The sequence below is a fragment of the Ranitomeya variabilis genome, chromosome 2, assembly GCF_051348905.1.
Source record: "Ranitomeya variabilis isolate aRanVar5 chromosome 2, aRanVar5.hap1, whole genome shotgun sequence".
Classification (NCBI taxonomy): Eukaryota; Metazoa; Chordata; class Amphibia; order Anura; family Dendrobatidae; genus Ranitomeya; species Ranitomeya variabilis.
This window is the reverse complement of record NC_135233.1, coordinates 426926548-426947794: the sequence shown is the minus strand read 5'-3', so window position 1 is coordinate 426947794 and position 21247 is coordinate 426926548. Positions and strand designations below refer to the sequence as shown.

Below are 21247 nucleotides of genomic sequence, written 5' to 3'. Positions count from 1 at the left end.
CTTAGTATCTGCGCAGGAGGCAAAGTTGGCTCCCTCTAGTGGCAGCTGCTGGTAACTAGGGGTTTCTAAGGGTCATGTTGGTCTGTTTTCATTTCTTTTTTTCTTTTTTTTTTTTTTCTAAACAGATCCAGTAAAAAAATCAATAAATTTCAATGGGGCTTGAACAGAACCCAGTATAATCAATGCAGTCTGCCAGGTGCCAGTCACCAGCTGGTGGACAATATTCAGGCAGTGAGTGATGACCATTGGTTCAGGTTAAGGTTCCCGGACTGTTTTTGAGCTTATTTTAGGAAGTGATGACCCTCGAGGTGTCACATTATTTAACTCCCCATTGTCTGGATGTTCCTGCGACATAATGTTGTTTTTGGGGACCTGGAAGGATCTGAGGATCGGTGTGTGCCCATCCGGCGCCTCCGCTCACCCCGGTGATGCCCAGCGAGCTCTGCGCTTACAAAGCGTTTTCTTCTGGCAAAGCAGTTCACCCTTGGACTTTGTTCCACCGTAATAGATCCGTTCTGCTGAAGACATTTTCTGCCTCATTGGAAGGTTTTTCTGGCTGCAGCAAAATGCAAATTAACTCAATTTTAACCCCTCCATGATAGGGCGAATCTCCTTGTTTTTGCGCTCTTTCTTTTTACCTCCCCTTTATCATAACTGATCATACTTTTTTCTTCATTTCTGTGCCGGCACAGCCGGACGAGGGCTTGGTTGTTGCAGGACGAGTTCTAGTTTTGAATTTCACCGTTTTTTACCATTAATGAAAAACGGGAAAAAAATGCAATTCTGTTATTCTTGCGTTTTATGTTTAGGTGTAGGTGTTTAGTTTTTGGTAAAAAAATGTCCTGGTGGCAAAATTCTCCAGGATGGAGCCTCATCAGGGCTGATTGTTTTTTATGTGCTAAGCTGTTGCTTACTTCTTTGGGGACCGTACATACGTTGGGGTACGATGATTGAAAAATGGCAATTCTGGCCGTTGCGATTTAAAAAAAAAAAAATTTTTTGTGCCATTTATCATATGGGCTAATTGTATATGGTCACAGATTGGACTTATATTCTAGGGTTACACGGTGACGTGTATCCCAGCCATACTGGAATCGCAGGGACGCTTTGCAACATTGATTGTAATGATTTCCTCTGGTCGCCTATGTGTCGCTGATCACAAGTTGCTCGCTGCCATAGACTCCAATACAACTCACATGCGACTTGTCTACAACTGGGCGGTTTTATTTACAGTGAAATGCCAGTAATATAATGGTCGCAGACAATTAGCACAAATATTCTTGATCGCGTGACTTATTGTGTGACACATGTTGCCCCAGTCTCAGTGATGCAGTGATTTTTTTTTTTCCATTCTTTTTGGCTTTTTGGATTGGGATGAGTCTATTTTTTGTATTTGCTGAAATATATATTTATATATATATTTTTTTTAAAGTCCCGCTAGGGGACTTGAACCTTCCATGATTTGATCACTAGTTCTATTTAGTGTGCAGTAACCATCACAATCTGTTATGACGCCACCTGCTGGCCTCTGTGGGGCAGGACAATGTGATTGGTCGTTATGATATATCTGATATGACGGCTATTTTTTCCCATAGCTCCTTTATTTTGTCCCATTTCTATAGTCCGGTCCTAAATGCCCGAAAACTGACTTTCTCCCCTTTGATCAGTTACTTTTCCAGGGAGTTGCACAGGATTTTAAAAATGTAAAACTATGCTACGTTCTTCCAAGAACAGCGACACCACTGTCTCTAGGTTTTGTCTGGTATTGCAGTTCAGCTCCATTGAAGTGAATGTTGCACTTGACGACTGCAGGACTTTTTGACTTTCTTCTCGTTGCATGGAGCTTAGGGGACTTTGGTCACCGGATGGTTAACAGTTAAGTTGTACTTTGGAGACCCTACGTCGTCCTATTCTTCCTGCAGCAGCACCCCTCGCTGTCCCCTGTCCGGCTATGCTCGCTTTCTTCCTCTCTCGTACCCTGCAGGGTCCTTCCACCTTGCCCTCCAACCTTCCCCGTCCGGTGTTTTGGACCCCTTGGCAGGCGGTTTGGTGTCTGTCGTGCTCACCTGCTCCTTCATCTCCTCCTCCTCCTCCTCCTCCCTTCCATGCTCCTCCTCGCTGTTCTCTCTGTTTCTTACCAATGAGGCTTCTGTGTCCTCCTGCGCTGGAGGGGGGAACCTCATAACCCAAACTCCAAACTAGGATTGAAGTCCGGTGCCTGCGAGCCGGGAGATGGGCAGCGTCCTCCTCTCTCCCCTATACACTCTCACACCGCGCACCTTGTATATACCCTGTATACCCTGCACCCAGGTGCATTGTGGGGAACTTCTATATAACACACTAAACTTTTTTTCAGACCTCACAGTTGGCAAGCTTGACCCCATCTCTGCCCTTCACATCTGACACATCGCCCCACATCACCATCTGTAGTGCCCCCCACCTACGCCCCTATGAACACTTTAGTCATCGTTTGCCGCAGCTTTGCTCCCCGGACGCTGGCTGTTGCACGCCTACATGACACACTCACCTTTCATTTTGACATTGTGGCACAGACATGCTGACGGTTTCCTCGTTCTCACGCTGACACTCGGCGGGGCTCACACGGGTGCACTCGCACACTCGTCTCACTAGCTCACGCTTCCTTATGACTAATCCTCCTCGTCTCTTCTTGCACAGTGGATCGCTCCCGCTCTCTGACTGCGCTGAATCTCCTGCCCAGCGGATCAGGTCACAGACTTTTATTTCTTAACCAGGTTCTTTATTTAGGGGCGGCAGAGCGGGGGTGAGGGGCTTTATGTATATTTAAAAGTAATTGATGAAAGTGCCGGGTAGAGGGGGGATGAGGGGTGTTGGTATTTTGGAGTCGGAAACATTTCTGAAGCAATAGTTTGTAACTATCCAGCATGGAATTGGGAGTCGTTAATGGAGATAAGGATGGGATGGGGATCGTGTCGGTGTGGGGTCACATTGGGAGGACTTTTTGTTTGACCTGAATATTCTGTAAACTCCTTTATTGGTGGAAATCTGTCAATATCCTCTCTGAAAACTGGATGTGCTGATAATGTATGTGTGAACGGTGCATGTATGATTATATGTCTGTGAATGTATGCTGTGATCATGTGTATGTATTTTATGTGTGTACTGTGTATATATACATGCATTTGTGTATATAAAAGGTGCTTACTCTGTGTTTGTACCGTGTGTATGTGTGTTTTTATATAGAAGTGTATATACATGCATTTGTGTATATATGTAAAATTTATTTACTGTGTGTGTGCATTATGTATATATATGGACGTATAACGTGTGCATCTATATAGAAGTGTATATTTTATCTGTTTGTGTATATACATGCATGTATGTATGTATGTAAAATATGTATACTGTGTGAGTATCTATATAGAAGTGTATATTTTATATGTGTGGTAATGGCTAAAAATCCGGCACCAAATATCCAAATCTGCCCAAGTGTCCTGTTACTTATGGACGTGTTTTTCCGACAGACTATTGGAATCTCCGGTGCAGCACCAAAATAAAGTCAATCCAAAATTCGCCAAAGAGAAAAAGAAAGATCGTCACCGTCCCCCCCGAAAGATCCTTTATTTCACTAAAAGATGGCCGCACATGTGCCATGTATATGTATGGATGTATAATGTGTGTGTATCTATATAGAAGTGTATGTGTTGTGTGTACTGTGTATATACATGCATTTGTGTATGTATGTAAAATGTTTATATTGTGTGTGTGTGTGTGTGTGTGTGTGTGTGTGTGTGTGTACATGTGCGTACATGTGCATATATAAATATATATGTCCCACATATATGTATGGGTGTTTGTGTGTGTGTATGTATATATAGTATGCTTTGTATGAGTAAATATATAGTGTGTGTGTGTGTATGTGTGTGTGTATATATGTATATATATATTAATGTATGTATATGTATATAATTTCACAAATGTTACAATCTAGATTTAAAGCGGTCAAGTGTCAATAAATTACAATTTCCAGATTATTTATTCTTCTTTTGGGTTTTTTGCATTTACATTTTTTGGACAATTAAATGCAAGCTATTGCTCCCTGTTATCAGCCATGCCAGGAGAGTCTGGGTACAATACTCTTCGATGCGATTGCTGACCGGTTTGGTCACTGCTTTATCTCCGCTTACAAGTAGGAACCTGAGATTACCAATGGTTGACTTTGGGGTCCAGTGAACCTAAACCAAGAAGACCCCATTCTCAGATCTGCGGCAGCTGAAAAGAATATTCTTTATTCGCTGAGTGGCCTGGACTTCCCCGGCTGCCATACTTCTGTTATACCATCTATACCCTTCTCTCTGCTGCTTTGCATGAATTTTCATGACTTTATCTTGTAGCGCCGATTCCCACCGGCGACGTCATCGTTTTCCATTTATACAAATATTCCTGACGGGGCCTCCTAAGCGTCATTGTGAGCATGACCCAAGTGCAGCGAGACGCTTGATGTCCGTGGCAGTAATGGGCCGAGCCTTTATCTGTTGTATACGGCTCCTGTACTATGTGACCATGTATGTACATTGCGCTTCATGAGTAGAGACACGGAGGAAAATTTGGGGAGTTGCAAAAAGAAAAAGTATTCTCATTTTTGCATTTTTAGTTTGGTGAACTCTCCTTTCTGTTTTGTTTTTTGTTTTGGTTATGACTCAGATGGCATTTGAGGTCCCAAACCAGTGTAACATTTAAAACTATGGGGGGCGGGCGGCAGTATGCAACACTGACTGCTGAAGTCTGCAAATATGGCAATTCTGACTGCTAGGGAACATGAAAATAGCACAATGCTGAAAATTGGGGTCTGCAAAACAATGTTCTGGCTACATAGGGAGAGAATAACTGCTACATCGGTGACCGGGGTCTGCAAGCAGTGCAACACTGACTACTGGAGGGGTAGGGGGCAGCAAGCTGCATCATTATCACCGTACTATGGAAACCTCCTCATCACTGACTACCAGACTCTACAGACCACCTCACTGACTACCGGACCCTACAGACCACCTCACTGACTACCGGACTCTACAGACCACTTCAGTGACTACCAGACTCTACAGACCACCTCACTGACTACTGGACTCTACAGACCACCTCACTGACTACCGTACTCTACAGACCACCTCACTGACTACCAGACTCTACAGACCACCTCACTGACTACCAGACTCTACAGACCACCTCACTGACTACTGGAGGGGTAGGGGACAGCAAGCTGCATCATTATCATCGTGCTATGGAAACATCATCACTGACTACTGGAGGGGTAGGGGGCAGCAAGCTGCATCATTATCACCGCACTATGGAAACCTCCTCATCACTGACTACCAGACTCTACAGACCACCTCACTGACTACCGGACTCTACAGACCACTTCAGTGACTACCAGACTCTACAGACCACGTCACTGACTACTGGACTCTACAGACCACCTCACTGACTACCGTACTCTACAGACCACCTCACTGACTACCAGACTCTACAGACCACCTCACTGACTACCAGACTCTACAGACCACCTCACTGACTACCAGACTCTACAGACCACCTCACTGACTACCAGACTCTACAGACCACCTCACTGACTACCAGACTCTACAGACCACCTCACTGACTACCAGACTCTACAGACCACCTCACTGACTACCGGACTCTACAGACCACCTCAGTGACTACCAGATTCTGCAGACCACCTTACTGTCTACCGGACTCTACAGACCACTTCACTGACTACTGGAGGGGTAGGGGACAGCAAGCTGCATCATTATCATCGTGCTATGGAAACATCATCACTGACTACTAGACTCTACAGACCACCTCACTGACTACCAGACTGCGTCCCCATCAACCGGACTGCGTGGGCAGCTTCCCCATCAACCGGACAGCGTGGGCGGCATCCCCGTCTACTGGACTGCGTGGGCGGCATCCCCGTCTACTGGACTGCGCGGGCGGCGTCCCCTACTACACAGGGGTCAACAAACTTTGCAACACTGACCACAGGGATCTGTGAGAAATACATTGCTAACTCCATTCATTGATCAATTAACAATCGCCATTATGAGGTCTGCGAACAGCGCAAAACAAGGCAACACTGACACTTCTCAATCAGAGAATGCAAATTTTTACATTTAGGACCCCTTTTTCACCCCCAACCTTTGGAAACGGAGATTCCAGCATGTACTGTGGTATGCAAAAGTTTTGGTACCCCTGGTCAAAATTACTGCTATTGTGAACAGCTAGCTGAAAATGAAATAATCTTTTAAAAATGCCTAAAGTTAAAGATGACACATTTCCTTTGTATTTTAGCAAAATATATTTATATTGTTTTCATTTTAAAAATTACTGAAAGGAAAATGGGCTGATGCAGACGTTTGTGCACCCTTGGAGATTTGTGTGCTCAGGTAACTTTGACCAAGGTTTCAGACATTGATCGACCTGTTAGGGTTATGTCTTGTTCACTATCATCATTAGGAAAGGCCAGATGATGCAAATTTCTATTCTAAAAACCCAGCCGCCTCTAGCCTTGTGCCAAAAAACAGCAGCCATGGGTTCTTCTACACTATGTTCCAAATTATTATGCAAATTACATTTTTATCGGATTTTCCTAAATGGTTGGTGCAAATGACAGTCAGTCTAATAAAAGTCATCACCCGTTAGATTATACATCGAATTTTATTGAAGAAACCTCCCAATGATAACAGTATAATCTCCAAAATGAATAAAAACGTAAAATGTACTGTTCCAAATTATTATGCACAGTAGAATTTCTAAACATTTGATATGTTTTAAAGAACTGAAAATGCTCATTTGTGGAATTTGCAGCATTAGGAGGTCACATTCACTGAACAAAAAAGCTATTTGACTCCAAAACCTCCTAACAGGCCAAGTTACATGATAACATAGGACCCTTTCTTTGATATCACCTTCACAATTCTTGCCTCCATTGAACTTGTGAGTTTTTGGAGAGTTTCTGCTTGTATTTCTTTGCATGAAGTCAGAATAGCCTCCCAGAGCTGCTGTTTTGATGTGATCGGCCTCCCACCCTCATAGATCTTTTGCTTGATGATACTCCAAAGGTTCTCTATAGGGTTGAGGTCAGGGGAAGATGGCGGCCGCACCATGAGTTTATCTCCTTTTATGCCCATAGCAGCCAATGACTCAGAGGTATTCTTTGCAGCATGAGATGGTGCATTGTCAGCATGAAGAAGATTTTGCTCCTGAAGGCACGTTTCTGCTTTTTATACCGTGGAAGAACGTTGTCAGTCAGAAACTCTATATACTTTGCAGAGGTCATTTTCACATCTTCAGGAACTTTAAAGGGCCCTACCAGCTGTTTCCCCATGACTCCTTCACATCCTTGCTGACGTCACAGCCCTGTTGGGACATGGTGGCCATCTACCAACCATCCACTACTCCATCCAGGGTTGCTCAACACTTATCAGTAAACAAGACTGTTTGGAAATTAGTCTTCATGTATGTCTGGGTCCACTGCAACCATTTCTGCTTGAGAACACTGTTTAAGGGTGGCCGAATAGCAGGTTTATGCACCACAGCAAGCCTTTGAAGGAGCCTACACCTTGAGGTTCGAGGGACTCCAGAGGCACCAGCAGCTTCAAATATCTGTTTGCTGCTTTGTAATGGCTTTTTAGCAGCTGCTCTCTTAATCCGATGAACTTGCCTGGCAGAAATCTTCCTCATTATGCCTTTATCAGCACAAACACATTTGTGCTCAGATACAGCTACAAATCTCTTAATAGTATGATGATCACGCTTAAATTTTCGGGAAATTTCTAATGTTCTCATCCCTTCACCAAGGCATTGCACTATTTGATGCTTTTCAGCAGCAGAGAGATCCTTTTTCTTTCCCATGTTACTTGAAAACTGTGACCTGCTTAATAATGTGGAACATCATTTATAAGTAGTTTTCCTTTAATTAGAATCACCTGGAAAACCAATTATCCCATGTGTTTAAGATTGATTTCAGTGATCCATTGAGCCCTGAGACACAATACCATCCACGAGTTTATTTGAAAAACAAAACAATTAAATCTTTGACACTTAAATCCAATCTGCATAATAATTTGGAACACAGTGTAAGCAGCTGCCTAGCACTCTGAATATGAAAATGATGGAGGACTACAAAGCAGGAGAAGGCTATAAGAAGATAACCAAGTGTTTTCAAGTTGTCCTTTCCTCAGTTTGAAATGTAATTAAGAAATGGCAATAACCAGGAACAGTGGAGGTCAAGATAAGGTCTGGAAGACCAAGCAAAATTTCAGTGAGAGCTATTCGTAGGATTGCGAGAGAGGCAAATCAGAACCCCAGCTTGACTGCAAAATACCTTCAGAAAGATTTATCAGACTCTGGAGTTGTGGTACATTGTTCTACTATTCAGAGACACCTGCACAAATATGGCCTTCATGGAAGTCATCAGAAGAAAACCTCTCCTGCATCCTCACCATAAAATTGAGTGTCAGAAGTATGTAAAAGAACATCTAAACAAGCCTGATGCATTTTGGAAACAAGTCCTGTGGACTGATGAGGTTAAAATAGAACTCTGTGGCCACTATGATGAAAGGTATGTGTGGGGGAAAAAATGCACAGAATTTCAGGAAAAGAACATCTCGCCAACCATTAAGCCTGGTGGTGGATCAATCATGTCTTGGGGTTGTGTTGCAGCCAATGGCACGGGGAACGTTTCACGGGTAGAGGGAAGAATGGATTCAATTAAATTTCAACAAATTCTTCATGCAAACATAACACCATCTGTAAAAAGGCTGAAGGTGAAAAGAGGAAGAGGATGGCTGCTACACATGGATAATGATCCACGTCACAATCCACAATAAAGGACCTCAAAAGGTGCAAGATGAAGGTTTTACAGTGGCCCTCACAGTGCCCTGATCTGAACATAATTGAAAATTTGTGGGTAGACCTGAAAATAGCAGAGGAAGCAAGACGACCCAGGAATCTCACAGGACTGGAAGAATGGAGGAAAATCCCTCAGAGATTAATTGAAAGACTCTTGTCTGGCTACAAAAAGCATTTACAAGCTGTGACACTTGCATAAGGGGGCAAATGTAAAGATGAACAGAAATAAGCATTTATTGCCTAAAATACAAAGGAAATGTGTCATCTGTAACTTCAGACCTTTTTACAGATCATTTCATCTTCAACTTGCTGTCTTATACCAGCGGTGCCCGGACTTTTCCATGCCACTGTAAATGTATAAGGCTATTCGTGCATACTGCTTGTCACCAGCCGTATCCATCAGTCCCTCAGTAATCCATGATTTTCCGGCTGATTTTAGCTCCGTTAATCTTGTATTTTCTTCTGAAGCATTCTCCCCGTGACTCGGTCCTGTGCGTCTCCCATCAGACGGAGCAGCGGAGTGTGGATGTCGCCGCCGGGTCCTTACTGTTTGTGGTTTTTTTTGGGCAGAGGGGTCGGCCGCGGCGCTGTGTACGCGGTGACTTTTGGCTTTCTGGCGGTTCCGCGTCATCTCGGGCTCTGCACCTGCACTATTAATAGCCGTCCGTGTATCTGAGATCTGCTCCCTATAAATAGCCGGGGTTGCTTTTTTTTTTTTTTCCCCCCCCCCCGCGGCTTCCAGGTTAACCCCTCTCTTGTTCTCCAGCACAAACTCGTTTTTTTCTTGCGGTCGCCAGCATCCGGTTACTCTTCCTCGTCTCCGTGTAATGCAATAAGTGACATTGTATCCCCGGCCGATAGCTGACACTGTGTGTGTGTAGGAGACGTTATCCCGCACGGACGAGACACCAGATTAATGAGATTCCAGCTTATCACGTAACGGTCGGCGAATAATGGAGGATAATTAAAACCGGCGCTGAGATCGAGGAGACCGCGCACAGGAAATGCTTGTTACAAGTGGTTTCCTGCTCATTCTTTGCTGGGAGACGACCTTTGACCTGTGTCCTTTTGGATGTTTCTGGGCTGCAATCCAATATGGCCTTAGGAAAAAAGGCCGAGAACGTCCCTGCAACCCGGACACAGGATTATCCTCCAATACATCGCCGAGTGCCAGGGAGCCGTGACTAGGGAAGGTCACAGCTAATCTATGGCGGCACTATAGTGATACATTGTGTATGTCCAGAGCCCTGCTCATCTATGGTGGCACTATAGTGATACATTGTGTATGTCCAGAGCCCTGCTCATCTATGGCGGCACTATAGTGATACATTGTGTATGTCCAGAGCCCTGCTCATCTATGGCAGCACTATAGTGATACATTGTGTATGTCCGGAGCCCTGCTCATCTATGGCAGCACTATAGTGCTACATTGTGTGTGTCCGGACCCCCTGCTCATCTATGGCAGCACTATAGTGCTACATTGTGTGTGTCCGGACCCCCTGCTCATCTATGACGGCACTATAGTGATACATTGTGTATGTCCAGAGCCCTGCTCATCTATGGCGGCACTATAGTGATACATTGTGTATGTCCAGAGCCCTGCTCATCTATGGCGGCACTATAGTGATACATTGTGTATGTCCAGAGCCCTGCTCATCTATGGCAGCACTATAGTGATACATTGTGTATGTCCAGAGCCCTGCTCATCTATGGCAGCACTATAGTGATACACGGTGTATGTCCGGAGCCCTGCTCATCTATGGCAGCACTATAGTGCTACATTGTGTGTGTCCGGACCCCCTGCTCATCTATGACGGCACTATAGTGCTACATTGTGTATGTACGGACCCCCCTGCTCATCTATGGCAGCACTATAGTGATACATTGTGTATGTCCAGAGCCCTGCTCATCTATGGCAGCACTATAGTGATACACGGTGTATGTCCGGAGCCCTGCTCATCTATGGCGGCACTATAGTGATACATTGTGTATGTCCAGAGCCCTGCTCATCTATGGCGGCACTATAGTGATATAAGGTGTATGTCCAGAGCCCTGCTCATCCATGGCGGCACTATAGTGATACATTGTGTATGTCCGGAGCCCTGCTCATCTGTGACGGCACTATAGTGCTACATTGTGTGTGTCCGGACCCCCTGCTCATCTATGACGGCACTATAGTGCTACATTGTGTATGTACGGAGCCCTGCTCATCTATGACAGCACTATAGTGATACATTGTGTATGTCCAGAGCCCTGCTAATCTATGGCAGCACTATAGTGATACACGGTGTATGTCCGGAGCCCTGCTCATCTATGGCAGCACTATAGTGATACACGGTGTATGTCCAGAGCCCTGCTCATCTATGGCGGCACTATAGTGATACATTGTGTATGTCCGGAGCCCTGCTCATCTATGGCAGCACTATAGTGATACACGGTGTATGTCCGGAGCCCTGCTCATCTATGGCGGCACTATAGTGATACACGGTGTATGTCCAGAGCCCTGCTCATCTATGGCGGCACTATAGTGATACACGGTGTATGTCCAGAGCCCTGCTCATCTATGGCGGCACTATAGTGATACACGGTGTATGTCCAGAGCCCTGCTCATCTATGGCAGCACTATAGTGATACACGGTGTATGTCCGGAGCCCTGCTCATCTATGGCGGCACTATAGTGATACACGGTGTATGTCCGGAGCCCTGCTCATCTATGGCGGCACTATAGTGATACACGGTGTATGTCCGGACCCCCTGCTCATCTATGGCGGCACTATAGTGATACATTGTGTATGTCCGGAGCCCTGCTCATCTATGGCAGCACTATAGTGATACACGGTGTATGTCCAGAGCCCTGCTCATCTATGGCGGCACTATAGTGATACACGGTGTATGTCCAGAGCCCTGCTCATCTATGGCAGCACTATAGTGATACACGGTGTATGTCCAGAGCCCTGCTCATCTATGGCGGCACTATAGTGATACATTGTGTATGTCCAGAGCCCTGCTCATCTATGGCGGCACTATAGTGATACACGGTGTATGTCCGGAGCCCTGCTCATCTATGGCGGCACTATAGTGATACACGGTGTATGTCCGGAGCCCTGCTCATCTATGGCGGCACTATAGTGTATGGCCGGAGCCCTGCTCATCTATGGCGGCACTATAGTGATACACGGTGTATGTCCAGAGCCCTGCTCATCTATTGCGGCACTATAGTGATACATTGTGTATGTCCGGAGCCCTGCTCATCTATGGCGGCACTATAGTGATACATTGTGTATGTACGGACCCCCTGCTCATCTATGACAGCACTATAGCGATACATTGTGTATGTCCGGACCCCCTGCTCATCTATGACAGCACTATAGTGATACATTGTGTATGTCCGGACCCCCTGCTCATCTCTCGCCTGATATTTGGGGAGCTGAACCTAATCCCCCCCCCCCCTCCTCTGCCAGCATGTCGGATTTGGGCACTAGACCCCTCCTCTCCAGATGTTCTGCTTGCAAAAGAGATCCGTGAGATAATGCATGTCACATTAGCGTTGGGCGTTTTATGAGATGGGTGTGAAGATCTTTGCACGCGGTGCCACTTTACCTGGATTTCTTCATGACCTCTGCTCGTCTGACATGGCGGTTTTAGCTAATTCTTGAATCCCCCCCCCCCTTTCAAATTTGCAAAAAAATTGCGGATAATCTTTTCTTTTTGTTCCTCTATTATTCTTCCTGGATACTGATAAGTACATATAGAAGAGGTGCTCCAATAAAACATCATAGGGGAGGTGATGGGTCCTCTTCCCATCATAGACCTGACCACCTGACTGGTGACCCACTTACCCTGCTCAGGAGACCCTGCACGTGATGTAAGTGCACAGCGCGTCTGTTCTGCTGCACTCCCTAAAGTTTTAATTTGGACAGCACTGTTCCTTTAAGAGAACAGCAGCTCTGAAGATCACAGTGAAGACTTTTATAGTTGCAGATTTTTGGAGCCGAACGTTCGATAGTCACGATGTCAGCATAAAATGTGGGTGAGAATCCCCCTCTGGATGCCTCCTCCCTCCCTGCGCAGGCACCGCTGGGGGGTCTCACACTGATTTACCATATGAAAGGCCCTCATTAATATATACATAAATGCATCTCCTCAGGCCACTTATCACCTACATGAAAGGCCCATGAAGCCTGTGCTGACACTCAGAAGCATGAGCGGCAGAGAAGGGTTAACCCTTTCATGACACTTAGGCCAGTTCCTTACCCCCTTACAGTGCAGGTCCTTTTTTGAGGGGAGTCCTACACAGCGGCCAATGGCAATTGTTAGCATGATCATTTGGCCGCCATGCAACATGCGTATTGTCGGCAGCACATTTACAGCGGGAGATATGCTGCTGACAATGATTTCGGTCCTGCATAGAAGTTGTGATCATTTGCTCCATCAGCTGATCGCCATCTTTTTTTACACTGGATAGTGATCGAGAACAATCGGCTTTTACTCCTGCTGAAAGCCATTAGATAAAAGCAGGAGCAATGTATACTGTTAAGTGAAAGAACGGACGTCCCAGCACCTTTGGTGCTGACAGAGTGATGAAGAGCTGTAAGTGTCAGGGACTATAGCTATTACAATGCTGAGCAATGCCATAGGTCCCTGGCACATAAGGGACTGCTTTATTACATGGAGTATGTCTATGAACCAGGAGGCACTGGATAAACAGTACAAGCATTGCTGTAGGTCATTGAATGGTGGTGATGCATCCGTGTTGCTGGATAGTTTACAGATCATTGGTTCATGTAATCCTGACTTTATGGGGTCTTTATATAGTGCGTCTGTATTTGGTATATTTTCTGTGCTTGGGGTTTTACGCTCCTCTGTATAAGTGACAGCTTAGCGTCTTCTGAATTCTAACATGGCGGTTTGTACGTTAACAGCCCCCTCCTCCGCTGACCAGTCCGTACCGTACCCCCTCCACGACGGGAACAATATGGAAACCTTTTTTAAAAGGCACTTCAAGAAGAAACCTGCTCCTCCTCCTTCGGAAACATATTGCCCCCCGGCTTTGCGGAGGAGCAACGTTGTGATAACCACTGGCAAAGCCCGCCGCAGGTCCAGCGCTGGGTCGGCGTCTACCACCCTCTCTATGCAGAGACGTTGCTCTGTGACGCAGCCGCCACCTCTCCCCCTCGGGACTGCCACGCCGGGACACGGGGGAAGAAAGGATGGGCGTCGGAGGTCAAGTACGACCACACCGGGCCTGAGTCCGCGGTTTGCTGTTCAGAAGAGACGTGGGGGGAAGCTACACTGCATAGATCGTCAGCTCTTGGGGCCTTCCATGTTACTTGCAAGCCTTATCCAAATGAAAGAAGGGGCAGAGACCAAAGAGGTAAACTCTGACAAAGAGGAGATGGAAGAGACATCAGAGGAAGGAAGTGACCAGGAAAACATGGAGATCTGTGACCCACCACCCTGCACCAACTCCACCACCGACCAACGAAAACTGTACGCAGGGGACTAGTAAAGGTGGGGTAGGGGGGCAGCGTTTTACATTGTTTTTAAATGATATACCCCCTAGTGATATACAACCATTGAAGGTGATGGTTACGACACTTACCAACATATTATAAAGGGTTGGCACCTACCAACAGGAGAGGTAATAACTAGCTGCTCGCTGGTGGTCCAACAGCTGGGACCCCTGTTGATCCCAGAGAATTGGGCTGTGTTAGAAAGGAGCAATGTGCGCTGTAGTTGCTTTCATTCTCTTTAGGACCGTCGAAGATGGGAGAACTTTGTACTGCACTCTGCAGTCCTATAGAAAGTGAATGGAGCAGAGCTGTGCATGTGTACCATACTCCCATTCATTGTCTATATGATAGGTGAGCGCTGTACTGCACTTAGCAATCTTCAGTCCTATAGACAGTGAATGGAGCAGAGCTGCGCATGCTCGCCATACTCCCATTCATTGTCTATGGGATAGGTGAGCGCTGTATTGCACTTAGCAATCTTCAGTCCTGTAAACAGTGAATGTAGCAGAGCTGCTCATGTGCACCACACTACCATTCATTGTCTATGGGATAGGTGAGCTCTGTACTGCACTCTGAAAACTTCAGTCCCATAGACAGTGAATGGAGAAGAGCTGCGCATGTGCACCATACTCCCATTTATTGTCTATATGATAGGTGAGCGCTGTATTGCACTTAGGAATCATCAGTCCTATAAACAGTGAATGGAGCAGAGCTGCGCATGGGCGCCATACTCCCATTCATTATCTATGGGATTGGTTAGCTCTGTATTGCACTTAGCAATCTTTAGTCCTATAGACAGTGAATGGAGCAGAGCTGTGCATGCACGCCATCCTTCCATTCATTGTCTGTGAGATAGGTGAACTCTGTATTGCACTTGGCAGTCTTCAGTCCTATAGACAGTGAATGGAGCAGAGTTGCGCATGTGTACCATACTCCCATTCATTGTCTATGGGCTAGGCGAGCTCTATACTGCACTTGGTAATATTCAATGCTATAGACAGTGAATGGAGCAGAGTTGCACATGCGCGCCATACTCCCATTCATTGTCTATGGGCTAGGCGAGCTCTATACTCCACTCCGTAATATTCAGTGCTATAGACAGTGAATAGAGCAGAGTTGCGCATGTGCATCATACTCCCATTCATTGTCTATGGACTGGGTGAGTTCTGTACTGCACTCGGTAATATTCAGTGCAATAGACAGTGATTAGAGCAGAGTTGCACATGCGCGCCATACTCCCATTCATTGTCTGTGGGATAGGTGAGCGCTGTACTGCACTTAGCAGTCTTCAGTCCTATAGACAGTGAATGCATAAGAACTTCACGTGTGCGGCAAATACCTCTTTCTAAAAAAAAAAAAACAACTTTGCCATAAATTGTTTGGAGAAACCACTTTGTGTATGCGCAGCCCTGTATATCTCCTTTATAGCTCTGGATAAATCTTTGGAGGTTACTACAGTTTTAGAGCCCCATTACTGAGATCAGGGGGGTCCCAGTGGCTGTCCTGTGGACAGATGACAACAACTTGCCAACTTTGGAATAACGTACTGGACCATACGAATACACTAGATAATTGCTAGAATGTAGCAGCCGTCAGCAGTGGCTGACTACAGGCCACCATAAACCGCAGCCTGTAGTCTGTTAACGGTTTTACAGGCCAGTAACAGAAATTATACTGTGTTTTCTTGTTCATTGTGCAAAAGGGCGTGATTGTAGCAAATAAAGAGAAACATATATCCGCATCGTGTGGCGGATTTTAGGAAGACAAAAAAAACTCAGAATTTTTGGGGGCAGCGCGAACAAAATAAGAATTAAAAAAGGACCGTTTTGACCTCTTTTAAGAGTCAACTGGTCAGGCTGATTTTCTGCTACCCTTACTTGCCAAAAGTTCCAATTTTAGTGATTCAGTCTCAAATAAAACAATTTGTGGCGGCGCTTATGTTAATTTTCATTAAAGGTTTAGTACAACTTTCCTGTTCAATGTGTATGGGGCTTAAATATCCTTTAAGTTGGGATTTAGATACAGTGGGGAAAATAAGTATTTTGAAAGTTTTGCAAGTTCCCCCACCTACAAAGAATGGAGAGGTCTGTATTTTTTTTAGCATAAGTAAACTTAACCTGTGAGAGACCGAATCTTCAAAAAAAATCCAGAAAATCACATTATATTATTTTTTACGTAATTATTTGCATTTTATTGCATGAAATAATTATTTGATACAATAGAAAAACAGAACTTAATATTTGGGTGCAGAAAACTTTGTTTGCAATTACAGAGGTCAGACGTTTCCTGTAGTTCCTGGCCAGGTTTGCAGACACTGCGGCAGTGATTTTGGCCCCCTACTCCATGCAGATCTTCTCCAGATCTTTCAGGTCCTGGGGCTGTCGCTGGGCATTGCTAAATTTCAGCTCCTCAAAGGTTTTTTTATTGGTTTCAAGTCTGGAGATTGACTAGGCCTCTCCAGGTCCTTGAAAAGATTCTTACAGAGCCACTCTTTTGTTGCCCTGGCTGTGTGTTTCGGGTCATTCTCATGCTGGAAGACCCAGCCACGACCCATCTTCAATACTCTTACTGAGGGAAGGAGGTTGTTTTCCAAAATCTCACGTTACATTACCCCATCCATCCTCCCTTCAATACAGTGCAGTCGTCCTGTCCTCTTTACAGAAAAGAACCCCCAAAGTATGTTTCCCCCACCATGCTTTACGGTTGGGATGGTGTTCTTGGGGTTGCACTCATCCTTCTTCCTCCAAACACAGTGAGTGGACTTGATACCAAAAAGTTCTATTTTGGCCTCATCTGACCCCATGACCTTCTCCTATGCCTTCTCTGGATCATCCAGATGGTCATTGGCCAACTTCAAACCAGCCTGGACATGTGCTGGTGTGAGCAGAGGGACCTTGTGTGCCCTGCAGGATTTTAATCCATGACTGCGTGGTGTGTTATTAACGGTAATGTTTGACACTGTGGTCCCAGCTCTCTTCAGGTCATTGACCAGGTCCTCCGTGTAGTTCTGGGCTGATTCCTGACCTTTCTCAGAATTATCCCTACCCCACGAGGCGAGATTTTGCATGGAGCCACAGACCGAGGAAGACTGACAGTCATCTTGTGTTTCTTCCATTTTCTAATAATTGTGCTAACAGTTGTCGCCCTCTCACCAAGCTGCTTGTCTATTGTCCTCTAGCCCATCCCAGCCTTGTGCAGGTCTACAATTTTGTCCCTGTTGTCCTTAGACAGCTCTTTGGTCTTGGCCATGGTGGAGAGGTTGGAGTGTGATTGATTGTGTGGACAGGTGTCTTTTATACAGGTAATGAGTGCAGAGTAAAAGGCTTCTTACAGGAAAACTAACAGGTCTGTGAGAGGCAGAATTCTTGCTGGTTGGTCGCTGATCAAATACTTATTTCATGTAATAAAATGCAAATTAATTATGTAACAATCCTACAATGTGATTTACTGGTTTTAATTTTTAGATTCTGTCTTTCACAGGTGAAGTGTACCTACGCTAAAAAATTACAGGTCTCTCCATTCTTTGTAGGAGGAAAAATGTGCAAATAGGGCATATATCAAATACTTATTTCATGCAATAAAATGCAAATTAATTATGTAAAAATCCTACAATGTGATTTTCTGGATTTTATTTTTAGATTCTGTCTCTCACAGGTGAAGTCTATGTACGATAAAAATTACAGGTCTCTCCATTCCGTGTAGGTGGGAAAACTGGTAAAAATTGTCAGTGCATCAAATACTTACTTTCCCCACTGTATGTGTGAACGTTCTTCTCATTGGCGGTATTTCAAGGGGACATTTATTTAGCACCATTGTACCCACTCGTTACAAGGCTGGACACTAGTGAGGGCCAATTGTGGTGTTCTAGTTGCCCGTCCACTGAGGTGAAAGCCATATTGGCCCCTCTACTGGTCGTATTGGCCCTTCTACTGGTCGTATTGGCACCTGACTCCTCGGTAATGGCAGATTAGTGTACGCGATGATCACCGTTATATAAGGCACCGGCTGTGTGAGAGGTGATACAACCCCTTTAAAGGAAGTGCGATGTGTTCCCCTCTGGGTTCCCGCTCGGGGAGTGCCGATATTTGTGTATACAGAGCGTTCATATTGGGGTTTGGCAAAGCATTTTCTCCGCTCAACCTTTAGCTTTGTTTGGCCTGGTCCTATCTTTAGAAAGTGATATTTGAGCGTGTTTTCCCCCCGCCATGTATAACTCAAGGCAGGGATTGGTGCTTTGTTTATCTTGGCTTCAGAACGTGTTCTGCGCTGGCAGCATTAATGGGCACCTGTGTAATATCTCGTGCAGAAGCAGGAATGTTCTCCCCTGACACCCGCGCTCTGTACACGATACCGAGGTGTCCCGTCACAGAAGGCATCGTATCAATCTCATCGAATGGTGAAAATACCCTCAAGTAATCGGGCCTAGTCCATCAAAAGGGTGAATTTGGTTTGGCTGCCCATAGCAACCAATCACAGAGCAGCTCTCATGTTTCCAAAGCAGTGTTACAAATGAAAGCTCAGCTCTGATTGGTTGCTATGGGAAACACCTTTTTTTTTTTTTTGAGGCCTAGTGGCACACAAGAAAATAAATAATGAAGAATATGGCAGATGTTTGTTTATATGACGATAATTAGATTGGCTTTGTTGTAAGAGTTGTCTCAATATCATTGTAAAGTTATATATATATATTTTGCTTGGGGTCACATCTTTTTTTTTTTTTTCTTCTCCTTATCGGGGCCTGATCCTGATAATGATGGGGATGCAGCATTGTTTTAGCTTTGCGCAGACTTCGCTGAGGAAGGAAATGCAGGAGGGCCACATTCAAGTGCTGCTGTGCACAATGAAGGGCCGCAATGCTATACCAGTGAGAATCAATGGCCGGACCTCTGACTGATCAGGAAGCCATGGCTTCTCCTTACATTGATGGAAGTATTAGCACCATAACTTACATTGTGGCTTCTTTGGCCAAGACATGTGTTACATGGCAGAAGACAGCCCTATGGTGGGGCTGCTGCGTCTCCACGTCATAAGTGAAGGTGGTCCCGTGTTGCTGCTCGCACCCAGACTGCATTCACAGCGCTATGTCGCATCGCTGTTGTGCAATCTTTGGTCGCGTGTAGCAGCCACAGTTGTCGGGGTAAGTCCACCTGATGTGTGGCCCCATCTCTGCAGTCAGCTGAGATCAGGGTCCCTAGTACTTCAACCCAGAGACCCTCAGGCCCAAACTTGAGGCTTCTGAAGTCTGTCCTGGTGGACACATCTGATAAATCACATGTATATTTCCGATCCCTTATGGTCTAATAAATATATGAAGGCCTTAATGGGTCAGCCATGTTTTTGTGATCACCAGGCATCTTGTAAATCTGCCATTGAGATAACTCACTCGATTGTTGGCCTCATGGCCACTTTTGCCCAGCGGAGATCTCCCGTCTGGTCGTTAGACTGTGTAGGCCACGTGAGCCGGACGTTTAGTATCGCTTACACAATCTCAGATGCGTCTTTATGTTTTGCAGAAAAGCTATTGCCAAATCTGGAGCCCAGCATCTCACACCGTCATCGTCATCCAGCGTGGTGCACATCGACTCGGAAACACAAATCCGCAGTACTGTGGACTGGACCGTGAGTATCCGCCATTATATTCCCATCCAATGATATGCCATCACGTGAGTCCTGGATGCCAGAACCCCCACGAATTCTGGGTGTTCGATTCGCAGCATCCACCGGCATTACCGGGAGCATAGTGGATGGCTGGGGTTCGCTGCTGAGCAGGGAGAAACAGACTGCAGCCCCTAAAAGCGCATGGATTGGTGGGCATCTCAGAAGTTAAACCCACATCAAAGTAATGGTATATGTCGTCACTTTGGGCGATGGGGAACCTTTACCAACCTGTCACATATATTTTCTTCACAGACCGGGACCTTTTATATGGTGTGAGTTCAGCGAATACCCAACTCTAACTGGACCAGAACTAGCTTCCATTGCTGCTGTTTAACTAGTTAGATGCTGGTCTCGAGCAGCATTTAATTAAATAGTTGTGAATTTGTGGCGGCCCCATCAGCTGCGCCTCCCTTGACACAATTACAGGGCGCTGATATTTTATCATGGCAGCCGAGAGCCATGTGATGTGTACACCCCCCATTGCTGCCATCCTGGTACACCTATGAACCCCGGCCTCTGCCCACATAGATCATTATTTTGGATATATCTGCAATATATGTATGCTACAACACTGAAGTATAGTAGTATATTGTACAAACAATCAAGTTTTAAGAAAGGTAAAGCAAAAACATTTTTTTAAGTATATTTGGAATCGCTGCAGCTGTAAACGTTGGATATTTGAAAACATAAAATTATTTAACAACATAAACTAAATACGTAAAACAAAAACTAATCAAAAGGCCAAGGAGGGAAAAAATGAGAGTACAAAATGAAAAATTATCCTGGTCTTTAGGTGATTAAATAACCACTCGTACATTTTCCACCTGCTTTGGGCAGAACAGGAGAAATGTGTGCGTAGCCGCACTGCCACAAGGTTGATGTTCAGCCACTCGTAGTTTAAAAAAAAAATTAAAACGTTTTATAATTGTAAAAAATAATAAAGTAAAACTCGCCTTGCCGCTACTCCATTATTCCCGTGCCTTAAATTCCTGCTTCCTCTACACAGAGGCACCTCTGCAGCCAATCACTGGCTGCAGTGGTGACTAATTCAAAGCAGGAAATGCTGGGATCTTCCAGGCAGTGGGGATTGGTGTTATTGCTGTTAGTTTTACACTTTTTAATTATTGATTCACATTCACTGGCACTGGACAGGGGCAAAGATGACATGGAGCAATAGTTTTAATTAT

At 45.2% G+C, this 21247-nt stretch overlaps 1 protein-coding gene across 10 annotated transcripts in view; it reads left to right on the top strand.

The window, feature by feature from the left end:
• Positions 1 to 21247, top strand: part of DGKZ (diacylglycerol kinase zeta) — a 173074-nt gene that overhangs the window by 93883 nt on the left and 57944 nt on the right. For 4 of the 10 annotated variants that reach the window (XM_077286902.1, XM_077286906.1, XM_077286903.1 and 1 more), the window contains exon 2: positions 19916 to 20021. In XM_077286902.1, coding sequence (XP_077143017.1) covers positions 19916 to 20021 — 106 coding nt within the window. Of the gene's footprint in view, positions 1 to 2596; positions 2728 to 13733; positions 14380 to 19007; positions 19049 to 19915; positions 20022 to 21247 lie in introns of those variants that run through there. The other 6 variants (XM_077286899.1, XM_077286896.1, XM_077286900.1 and 3 more) reach the window with 5 other exon arrangements.